Source organism: Lissotriton vulgaris, chromosome 2_1 (assembly GCF_964263255.1).
Source record: "Lissotriton vulgaris chromosome 2_1, aLisVul1.2, whole genome shotgun sequence".
Lineage (NCBI taxonomy): Eukaryota > Metazoa > Chordata > Amphibia > Caudata > Salamandridae > Lissotriton > Lissotriton vulgaris.
Window position 1 is genome coordinate 156,316,350 of NC_141687.1, and position 12,787 is coordinate 156,329,136.

The 12,787-nt window shown below is 40.6% G+C and overlaps 1 protein-coding gene across 1 annotated transcript in view; it reads right to left on the reverse strand.

Moving 5' to 3' along the window:
- Positions 1 to 12,787, reverse strand: part of LOC147729734 (mitochondrial import inner membrane translocase subunit Tim22-like) — a 74,707-nt gene that overhangs the window by 19,917 nt on the left and 42,003 nt on the right. The window contains exons 2-3 of the mRNA XM_086954618.1: positions 9,603 to 9,799; positions 8,973 to 9,045 (exon numbers count right to left, since the gene is read on the reverse strand). Coding sequence (XP_086810744.1) covers positions 8,973 to 9,045; positions 9,603 to 9,799 — 270 coding nt within the window. The remainder of the gene's footprint in view (positions 1 to 8,972; positions 9,046 to 9,602; positions 9,800 to 12,787) is intronic.

Here is a 12,787-nt window from a genome sequence, read left to right on the forward strand (position 1 = left end):
AAAGGTGTTTTTTCCATTTCCTGACCGGAGGGTTGGATGCGAAGCTCCGCGCTGGCAGAGAGGCAGAGAGGCGTCGACCATTTCCGAGTAGATTCTAGCAGCAGGGAAAGCGTCCAATAATTGATTCTGATTTCACCGGAGTTTGGCTCGTGCAGGTCAGACAAAGCCACGGAGCCACGGAGACAAAAAGTATCAAAAACGGAGAAGAAATAATCACATTGCGTTATTCCAGCATATAGTAATAACAATTTGCTACAAACTATCCTTGCGTCAGGCGGAGCTTACGAATGTTGCTAAACTTTTTTGAGTTCAATCGGCGGTCTCCGCTGTGGCGTGCTACACTTTGCTTGTGCTGGGCACAGAGCAGCGTTTTTCCCGGCAGAGGTGGCTCACGGAAGAAAAAGAGGACGCCACTTCCACTTTCTATTGCCACACGCAGCAACAAGAAAACCGGCCCTGGGTCTGATTTGAACAACGTGGAGCAAGAGAACGAGGAGACCGAGATGGCAGAGGCAACACCACTGATCCCTGGTAAAACCATCACCAAACAGGGTAAGAACTCTAATAAGGGGGCTGCTGTTAAATCTAATGAAATACCTGGCATAAAAAGCTCTGCGTTACAAACTTTACCAGATCTATTTGAAAAGCATGCTGCAAAAAAGAAAATAACTGATAATGATAATCAAAGCACTGATATAACCGCAGCACAATCTGCTAATCAACCATCTACAAGTGGTGATAATCAGAATAACTCTAATAATCCCTCTACTCTGATACCCATTCTGATACCGACCGACTCTTCGAGGAAGGGTATTATGGGATTTGCAGTTCCAGCTCCGGGTGGAGCTATCACCAATAGAGCATGCTCTCTTCCATCGCTGGTATTACTATCAAATGAAGCGCCAAGCGAATTACGAAATGTAAAAGAAACTACTGGGCAGCAACATAATCAAGAGCTCCCTGAAAATTTTTATTCACTATCAGAACTCTCATCCGATGAAGCGACGGGTCTTAATAAAGACTGGGCAGACTTTAGTGGTGAGAGCCTATCTTCTGAGGGTGAGATTAGTATGAGTCCTGATAATACTAATGCGGCAACCATTATAAAAAAGAAGCTGAGGAAGAAGAGATCTTCTTGCGCAATGAGCCAAGAGACTGCTTCTAATTCACCAAATAATACGAATCCCCCATCTTCTAATCTAATATCCACCGCTTCTGTTGCCAATGATATTCCGGGGTTTAGCCATAACGCTATACCTGATCCTAGTCTACAGCAAGAGAACAACGAAGAGATTACACTGAAAACAATATTTGATACCATGATGTGTCATAGAGCAGAGAGCAAGGCTGAGAATCAACGCACGCAAATGACATGTGCCAAAGTTAAAAACGCAGTACGACGTGCAATCAAATTATGCTCAGAGACTGCTGATAGGGTCACTGAAGCAGAGGCCAGGATATCTGTACTAGAAGAAGAATGTATGGCTCAAAGACAAGAAGTGGGAGATTTCAAAGTACAAAAGGATGACCTATCTGACAAACTAGCTAGTTTGGAAAATCAGGCCCATAGAAGCAACTTGCGTTTTTTGGGGATCCCTGAAAATAAAGAAGAAGGAGGGGACCCGAGGAAGTTTATCATTAATTTACTAAACAATGCTTTTCCTGAAATTACTGATTGGGATTGGGCTCGGGAAATACAACGAGCACATAGATTCCCTTTCACAACAAGGAAACCACGACAAGGTCAAGAAAACTATCCTAGGGCCATTTTGGTGTCATTCAATAATTTCCTTGCCCGCGAAGTGATATTTGTAAACGCCAGACCAGATAAGAAAGCGGATGGTCTAGGTTGTCAGTTCTTTGTGCGACAAGACTACTGCCAAGCTACTGTGGCTCAACGATGGCAACTGAAGCAACTAATTCCCGATTTTCAGAAGAAAGAAGTAGCAGTATTTCTTCAAGGTCCTGCAAAACTAAAGACTATATACAAGGGCCAAACAAAATACTTTATTTCTATAATCAAAGCTAAGGAGTACTTGGAGTCTCTTTGAATAAACAAGAAGAACTTCGATGTATAGTATGACAAATCTAGAACTTGAGCGTAGTAATTATACTGTTTAATAATTATTTGAATGCAGGACCATTATGTTTCTCTATTTCTATACTCTCCTTTCTTCTTTTCTGAACTTTCTCCTTCTCTCGCTTTTCTTCTTTTTTTTTTTTTTCTTTTCTCTAGTAAGGACGCCACGAGTTAGGGACACAGCATCCATACGCTCCAGGAACTGAAAGTTCCTGTGCCTCATATAGTGGGGAGGGTGGGGGGAGGGGTTCTAGGAATAAGGGTGGGGGTGGGCAAGGGCAAGGGTTGGTGGTGGGGGTGTAAGGCAGAGGTGTTCAACACAGGGATGAATATAAGGCATTTAAATGATAATATTGAAGAGCAAATACTTGTGATGATGGTCGATAATTTTTTTCTATCACTTTTGATATGTATAAAAAGGTGAAAATATGTACTATTAATATCAATGGTCTTAATGACTTAAAGAAGATTGCTATGTTCCGAACAATGCTCCAAGTGCTGAATATTGATCTGCTATGTCTACAGGAAACTCACATTTCATGGGATAAACGTTTTCTTCTGAATAATTTGGGATTGGAAGTTTTGATTACATCTAAACAAATGGGTATCAAAAGAGGCGTTGCAATTTGCATGCGAAAGGGAGTAGGGAAATGTTTAAAAACACTCTCTGATAAATGGGGCAGATGGGGACTGGCTGAGCTAAAAATTGGAAGCTGCAAATTTACCTTATGTTGTATTTATGGTCCCAATCTGGACGATGCCGAATTGTTTAATACTATGAATACAGAGCTATCCACCTGGACACAACCGATTATAGTCTGTGGAGACCTAAATATACATATGTCAGCCGACTGGAATATTAAATCAGAGAAGAGATATACGGGTCGAAAGGTTAAAACTTATAAAGCACTTAGAGACCTGGTACTAAGTAATGGGTTAACTGATGTCTGGAATAAATTTCATTATAATGACCCCGGATATACTTTTTTTTCTACTCCTTATCAAAAATGTGTCCGTTTAGACTATTTTTTTGTATCCTCAGTTTTTTTGGAGAAAATTTGTATTGAGATATTACCACAAGTCATTTCAGATCATAATCCTATAATTGCTGAGATGCAATTTTCTACTGATTGCCAAAACTCCACTAGATCCTGGTCATTTCAAAGAAATTTATTATTAGATGAAGAATACCTTCAATTTATGGTTAATATTATTAAAGATTACTTTCTAATAAATAACGATACTGCCTCTCCACAAGTAGTCTGGGACTCTTTCAAATCTATTGTACGGGGCGAGACAATCAGTTTTGCAAATTATAAGAGGAAAAAAAACCAAACAGATCTCAGGGACAGGTTAAACAAGATAAGGCAGGTCGAGCTGGAATTATCTACCGCATGGAAAAACAATGCTAATATAGAGGATGTACAAACACGATTAACCATTGAACGCTCAGGTCTTCGTACACATATTGCTGAAGAAGTAGCTGCAAAATTTAAACAATATAAAACGGAACGTTACGAATTTAGCGAACGTACGGGAAAAATTCTAGCACAGCGCTTACGACAAAAATCTTCTTTTAACGAAATACAATGTGTTAAAGATACAAATGGGGTCCTTCACGAAAGTAGGGAAGGAATATTAGAGGCATTTCATGGCTTCTACAAGATGCTGTATAACGACTTTAACAATGAAACTGACAAGACTCTTAATCCCACAGATTATTTACAAAACATTAACCAACTTTCTTTGTGCACAGATGATATAGATTTATTTGCTAGGTCAATAAGCTGGGAAGAGATTGAAAGGGCTATTACGAGTCTCGCAGCTGGTAAAGCTATGGGGCCCGATCAGATTCCTCTTGAATTTTATCGGACATTTAGACACTTGCTGAAACCAGAGCTGCTTAAAATTTTTAATGTAGCATTTCAAGACAAAGCTCCTGATTCCTGGTCCACAGCTACTATAGTTGTTTTTGTCAAAAAGAACAAGGATCCAAAGGAATTAGGCTCGTATCGTCCCATCTCCCTGATTACAGCTGATAGTAAGATTTATTCTAAAATTCTTGCAAATAGACTAAACGATGTTATGCCGGGTTTGGTTTCTAATATTCAACACGGGTTTATTAAACACAGGGACACTACAGATCACGTTAAACGTGTTATTGCACTGTTGGATTGGGCTCAAGCAAAGGAATCCCCAGTCGGAGTTATCCTACTCGATGCTGAAAAAGCGTTTGATAGAGTAGACTGGGGGTTCCTTTGGTCTGTACTAAAATGGAAGGGTTTTCCACCACAATTTATTAAAGCTATACAGTCACATTATTCTAATGCAAAGGGTGTAATAAGATTAGGCACGGATATCTCTAGTCCATTTTCAATTACCAGGAGGACCAGGCAAGGGTGCCCCTGCTCTCCACTTTTATTTGCACTTTATCTAGAACCCTATTTGAATAGATTAATTATAGAACCTGGTATTCCACCTGTCCGACTCCATGAGATAGACCACAAAGTCTTAACATACGCAGACGATGTGGCCATTGTAACCTCTGATTCTTCTTCCGCCTTACCTAAAATAATAGAAGTTGCTAGTGAATTTGGTAAATTCTCTGGATACAAATTAAATATCTCAAAAACCCAAATTGTACATTCTAAAACTGGTACACCCACTGATATTCTACTAAATGATACTGCTACATACCTTGGTGTAACTATATCATCTAAAATAGATGACATTGTTGGACTAAATCTGGATCCTTTACTCATATCCACTAACAGAACCTTAGAAAGGATAAATAATCTACATTTATCTTTATTTGGACGGACCAATGTCATTAAGATGTTGATTTTTCCAAAATTTCTTTATTTTTTTCGCACCATTCCCCTATTTTTCTCTATGTCCCTTTTTAATAAAATAGATAGGATGCTGTCCAGATTTTTATGGGGGTATCGCCGCTCAAGAAGATCTCTAAAATGGTGCACCTTACCGCAAGGGCGTGGTGGGTTGGGATTTCCGAACTTTAGAATGTACTATTGGGCTATAACTCTTAAAACAATTAAGGTTTTATTATTTCATGATCATGCTAACGAAACCTTTATGTCACCATCCATTTTTGAAATGCTTATGGGTGCTCATGTGCGCCAATGTTTATTGATATTTATGGAGCCGAGTTATTACAAAAAAACAAAATTTAAGGTTCTTCTCTCTGCTTTTTTGGTTTGGAGACAAATTAATAAAGCTTTACGGATAACCTCAAAATATAATTTTTATACACCTATCTGTTGCAATATTTCATTATCTGGTATTTCTCACGATATCCCCACGAATCGATTCCGTCTGGGACAGATTCATTCAATTGGGCAACTGTACCAAAATGGGGCTCTAATGTCCTTTTCCGAACTTCAAGATATATTTGGTCTCTCCAGAAACGAATTTTTTAAATACTTACAAATTCGTAGTTTTCTGGAAAAAAAAAAACCTCTTATATAGTGACGCAATGGAGACAAATGTTGTTATGGAGAGCGGCAGGAGGGATAGTCGCATTGGTACAATCTATCAACTAATGGTCAACAGGCTGCATGATGATCTCGACCAACAAGCCCAGAAATGGGAAAGGAAACTGTGTATAGAAGGGATAGATCTGGCAAGGGCGTTTGAGATTAGCAATAAAACATTAATCAACAGTTCTCTTAAAAGTCAACATTACATGGCATCTCTAGATCTTTACTATACACCGGCAAAACTGGCTAAATGGAAAGCTACGAAAGGTATCAATTGTAGTCGTTGCGGAACTTTAGCAGCAGACTCATGTCATATGTTTTTTAGCTGTTCTAAACTAACTGTATATATAAATAGGATAGAAAAGTTTCTGACTAACTTGCTTAATACTAATATCAAATTATGTCCATCTGTGATTATTTTTGGCTTATATGTTCCATCCGAGAGCTTATCTGCTGATCAAGAACATTTTCTTTTTATTGGAATGTCCATTTACCGTTTTTGTATTACCTCAAGATGGTTAGATGCTGATCCACCATCATTCGAGCAATGGTTGGGAAAGTTGTTAAATGTTTATAGAATGGATAAAGCAGTGTACAAATTGAAAGGACAGAGAAAGAAGATATTTGATAGGAAACTATGGTCTCCTATTGATAACTGGATGTAACCTAATAACGACCACATCTGTAAAAAGAGATATCTTATGTTTTCTATGTCTCACCGGTTTATTTTCTCTTTTTTTTCATTTATTTCTTACTTGGTTTTGTTAATAATGTATCAGCAATTATGCGAATGATTGTCATTGTTTAAAATGTTTTTCTCATCCTTGCATTTTGTATGCCTCTGCCACTGCAAATAAAAAAAAATAAAAAAAATAAAAAGTACAGCAACACTTGAAAGTCTGAGTTTATACAATATAAATTTAAGTCTCTATACATGATGTTCCTTATACATGGACACCCTTTCTATGTAGTTATGTAGCTATATATGCATTACTTTACTCCTACTGTAAAAGAAAAATAAAACAACCTTTGACTCTCTTCAATGCACTACTGTCTCACCCTATACATCTCCCAATATATCCTCTACTCTCCAACCCATCCCAAACCTCATTCGACTATTATAATAATAATAAAGAGTTTGTAAAGCGCCTGGTTACACTATCTAGTGTGATCTCCAAAATAACCCTTTCTAAATTCTTCCCTCATGTATCCCTCCTTTCACTCATCCCAAAACTCAGTTAACTACTATGATCTCCCTAATCCATTTCTAGAGACTCTTCCCACTTTCGTCTCTTCTTTTACACGTCAAAAACCTCATTTTACTACTATGATCTCCTAAATAACACTTCCCACTCCTATCCATCCATTATCATATTCAATCCAACTAACAGACTCACATGTCCACTGCTCAAATGTACTTCTATTTCCCTGCACTAATCCACCACTAATCTGTTTTGGGTACCGGAGAAGCATGCTACTTGCTGAAAAGAGATTCGAAGCCCCACCTGGGGTAGTAAGCACTATATGAATACAATTACCATAAGACCCAATGTGTTAAGGGCTCGGTATAGTGGTAAAACAGACAAGGTCACAAGTTTGCCCCTTACAGGTGGATAACTCACTCAGTACATGATTTCTGTTTGCGTTCTCGTAAATTTAGTCTCAAGTGCAAATTGGGATGGCCAAGGCTATAAATAACAAAATGCAAAGAAAACAAGCATTGAAAATGCAATAGGTCTAGCCTTTGATTAAGTTAAAAGCCATTTGCGTTGCTAATGGTATTGTATAGCAACACAAATGGCTTTAACTTAATGAAAGGCAAGACCTTTTGCACAGGGAGACTAAGTGATTTGTCCAGAATCACAAAATGCTGAGACTAGAACCTGGTTCCCCAGTTCCAAATCTGGCAGCTCTGGCAGTAACGCCACATCCTAGTCTTGAAAGTACCAACGGTTGATTCTACCAAGGGTAAAAGAGTGAAAGAATAGCCCATTTATCCATTTAATCCTAATGTAGGGGTGGTATATGGAATATAGTCCCCCAACTCCCAGAAATCAGCTGTGGAGTGCCCCAGGGTTCTTCCCGAGCCCCACCCTCTTCTACGTCTATATGCCCCCCCTCGCAGCCATCGTCCGAAGCCACGGACTCAACATTGTCTCCTACGCCAACAACACTGAGCTGATCCTCTCCCTCAATAACGAACACACAAACGCCAGAACCAACTTCCACAGTGGAATGTAGGCCTTTGCTACCTGCTCAAGCTCAAGTGAGACAAGACCCAAGTTCTCATCCTGGGACCCACCTCTTCAGCCTGGGACGACTCCTGGTGGCCAGTGACGACTCCTGGGGGTCCAGTGACTCTAGGTTCCCCCCACCCCGGCAGACCACGCATGCAACCTCAGTTTCATACTGGACTCATCACCCACAATGAATTGCTTAATCAAGCAGTTTCCTCAGCCTGCTTCAATACGCTCTGCCCGCTTCGAAAGACATTCAGATGGATCCCCACAGAATCCAGAAAGACTGTCACTCAGACACTCGTCACTAGCAGACTCGACTACGGCAATGCACTCTATACCGGTGTCACCCAGAAAGAGCTCAAGAAACCACAGAACATTCAAATCCCCGCACTGATCCTCGATATACCGTGTTACAGCCACAACACCTACGACAACTCCACAGGCTCCAGTCAACAAGAGAATCACCTACAAGCTCCTCAATCACACCAGCACCTTGAGACCTTCACCGGTGAGTAGCTGCACTATACAAGCCCCTGATTGACATCAAAGTGTAAAAAAAGTCTTCTTTTGCCATTGACCGTACACGAGAAATGTTTTGCACTAAAATGGAGGCAACCAAGTTGTTTTGACATTTTCTTGCTGCATTTAATCAGAGAGTGGATTGTGATTCTGAGACACTGAGTCTGTGAAGGAGGAGCGAAGAAGGTGGTCTCATTTTAGCTGAATGTCAATTATGTAGAACTTGCACAACTGGGATTGTGTTGACCACCACAGCCAACATCATAATAGTATGAAGTGTCAAAAGAACTCCACCAAACGCCACTCTACCCGCACGTTATCCAAAGCTAGGTGTGATATCTTTAGTAGTGTCACCAACAGCATTGAGGTGCAAAAAATAAAGGTTTTTAATATAAAACACTAGGGCTTGACTGGCTGCAGGAGTTGCATGTAACCTAAGTACACTTAATAGTTATGCATGATGGGCTGAACCTTCCCTCTGCAGCAAGACCACTAAACTCCTCATATGAGGTCGGCAATTAAACTAGACAGTTCAGAGACTGGTTAATGGTGACAATTGGTTCAATTGTCTGTGTTAATTATAGCAGCCAATAAACAGATTGCTAGAAAATGAAAGTCAGAAAACCGCTCACAGACCTCGAAAGCCAATTGCGCCTCCTGTGATGCAGCCACTGATGACACTGTTCTTCCAATCAGACTTTCCACGGTACTGGAAAACAGAGGGACACAAAAGAAGAAAATGAACAAGTATGTAGAAAACTTTTGCAACCCACACTTGAGCTATTGAACACACCTTTAATGGATAGATTTGGTTGCAGATAGAAAGTTCTAATGCTATTATTTTTTAACTAGCTCACATGCCTGGCTCCGACAACAGATGGAGAAGAAACACAGAAACTGGACATGAACCAACATCATCACGATGAGAGGTATATGAAGGAAAGGGATCAAAAGGGAACAAAAACTAGAATTATGCTACTGGTATAAATCATTGCATGTGGGATAGGGGCAAAGAGAAGGAGGTTAAAGTGCTTAGTGTCTGCCCGGTTGTGAACATTTATGAAAGTCACTATAACACCGACAGTCCATTACTTTCTTAGCCTGATTAAACATTAAAAATGTACAGCATTAAAGAATATCAATATGTTAAAGTTTTAAGGCAATTTATTCTGTCAGCTTACAAAATCATAAAAATATCTGCAAATGTGATTTGCTAAGTGGAGATCTAACTTACAGTCTTATCCAACTACAAATTCTGCTACTTACCGATTCGACCAAGCACTCTGTGCAGGAGAACATAGCTCCCACAATGGCAAAGTTTTTTGCATAAGATGCACCCCTCTGGCCCATATCTTTGAGGACTTCCTTTGCTGTTGGCGTCCTGTAGGGATCTTTGGGATCAAAGCCTACATTGGTGTCAATGCCGGCTGTAAACACTCCAAAAGCTCCACCCAACACAAAACCTAAAATCAAGAATTCTTCATTACTAATTCTTCTAAGCACATATGATTCTTGTAAGAAAATATAAAGACCAGGGCATAAAGACACAACCATTGGGACAGACAGACTGGCATAAGCAGTCCCCAAGCCGCACTCTGGGACAAGAAAACAGTGACCCCGGGAGCTGATAAACAATTAAACAAGGCAGTAGAACATAATGAAAGTGAGAGAGACACAAACTAGGAAACCCTGATGGTAAAACAAGAAAACACTGACAAGAGAATCAGGAGAATGTCACAGGGTGGGAATATAGGCAGATCAGAAGGTTGTAAGAGCTTGACAAGGGGACAAAGATGTGGGCTGAGGGAGATAAGAGTCAAAAGGAACACAAAATGGAAGCAAACCCATCAGAATGCAAGCATGTCAGAGAGGCGGTGCATGCTTTTTCAATGACAGTGACTTTTTCTTGGCTGCTGACTGGGATGGACATCAGAGTAAGGGGGCACTGACCTCAATGCAATCAAGAGAAATGCACACAGAAAGATAAACAATTAGAGAGATACTGCCCGTGGGACAAAGAGAAATGCAGACAGATTGCGAAAAAAGAAACAAGGACTCAAGATAGGGACAAACAGATAGGAAAACATATACACTGGATCCCCTGACAATAATTCTGATGGAAACACTATGGCAGTTACTCATACAGGAGGTGCTGGTACACAAAGGGACAGAATGACAATGCCAATAGGGAACTTGGTACATGGAAACATGGAGCCAATGACTGATTTGCATAGAGATACTGGAACCAGCCGAGAAGGATATAATGACAAGGACATGGAGACACAGATTGAGCAGGCGAGGTAATGACTAAGAAGTCATAGAAAATACAGCACTAAAGGCAGCAATAGACACAAATTCTTAGATACAGACAAGGACACAGAAACAAAGATAGAAACAAAATGCAAGCATGAACAAGAGACCGGACAATCACCATAACACTCCTCCAATAAACCCAAGATTCAAATGGGCAAATGGTGCACTTTACAAATACTACTGAACAAAGACAATCGTTTATACAAATTGCCACATGAATTAGGATGATGTTGGGACTGGACTATCCCCTGTATGTTGTCCATTGTGTTTCCCTGCCCAGAGTGCCAGACTTCGAGTTTCTGGTATTCTGTTTTTGATTTTGGCCATAGGCTCACTAATCCAGCTTGGGCTGTCCAATGACACGAGTGAGGCCACAAACCTGCCCTCTAATCTGGACGCACCTCATTTTACTGATTGTGGACTAAAGTCCCTGTCCCTGTCCTGGGTTTTTCATATAGAGTGGTGGTGGTGGCAATGTACCAGGATTTTTTAATTCATAGCTGTGATCACACTTTATTTTTTGACACTGGAGTAGAAGCCTACTGAGCAACTTGCATCAAGGTCTGCTTCAATGTGCTATCCCAAATCCTGGCACCAATATTCCAAGTGACTGTTGTGCATGATTGTGTCTGTGGCCGGTGTGGTACATGCAATGAGTGCATTCATGAGCCAGAGTAATAGAGGTCTGTGGGTTCTATTTTGGAAGCCCCTGGCTAGTACATGTGCAAGGGATTTTCCCCGGACAGTGTATTGTTTACATTCCTGAGACTGAAGGGAGCAGACCTAGACTATGAAGTAGGGACTTAGAGGACAAGGGTCCCACAGAAATGCAATTAGACCTTTTGCTGAGAGAAGCTAATGATTAGTCTCCCTGTAGCACTGCTACATGCTAGGTGGTGGAGTGTTGTCCTGCAGGCTCTGCTGTTCAGCATGAAAAGGGCCCTTTAGGCAAGGAAGTCCTGTGTCTCTTCCAGGACGACTGTTCAGCATGGCTGTTGGGAGCCAGGTGCCGAAAGCTCAAATTCCTTTGTACCTCTATTATGAGTACTCCCGGCTGATGATTACTTTGCTGTCAATAACATCACATAATACAAAGGTTGTGTCTGTAGAGCAGCTTAGAAAGGACACTTGAAAGAAGAACTACTCCAAACAGGTTCTGAAAGAACAGACTGAATCCACATGTAATTTTTGACTGTATAAAAATGGAAGCAACTGCTCAACTTGTTCCAGTTCCAAGTTCTCTTGGTCCAAGAAGGGGAGTGCATCACAGAGTACTGGGAACTCTGCAGTACAACAATAGTTGGTGCCTGCCAGACAGCCAGCTTTCCAAAGGTAAGGTGAAATCACCTGTAGAGTTACCTTGCAAGAAGAAGTTGTTTCTCTATCATGAGCACAGAGATGCCAGGCTGCTTAATGAGAGAAGGAAGGAACCTGTTAACCCTGCAAGAAGGTTTGCTGCCTTTGCTACAAAAACATCCTGGCCAATTATTTATACATTTACTGGCATACAAGACATTGTATATAGACAACAAGTACAATTGTGTGTTCAGGCCATGAAACAGCATATGTTAATATGAGTATGCATGCAGTAATGCATTTACCCTTATGACTCATGAGCATCTTCTTCTTACAAAATGTACTCCCCCGATGGCTAACTGCTTGGCAGAATATCTATAGTGGGTATTTTTTGTGATTTGGCACAACTGTATGAAATACTGATCCTAAAGGGCAACGGAGTTGTCCATTCTTAGGTTCATTCATTGAGATAAATTAATTAACATAAAAAGTTCAACAACAGTAAGGTGATGGATAGAATGCTTGAATTAATCTCAGCCACTGGCAACTGCTCAGGCCACACTACAGCCTATTGGTTTTCTAAAAGGTTCAAACACAGGTTCGCTCACATGAATAAACATTGGCCCCATCAATGGCACGATGCCCTGCTGCTGCCAGTCACCTCAGTTTGGACCTGGCCACACACAATTCAGTCTTGAACCTGCTCCAACAAGAACAGTCCAGTCAGAACTGCCAGGTCCTCCCTGAACCATAACACAAGCAACCAAAGACCGGTTTTGCACTATTTGGTGCTCTTCAGTTGGGTGTAGCTTGGTTCCATAGGCACAGTGAGCATGGGACAC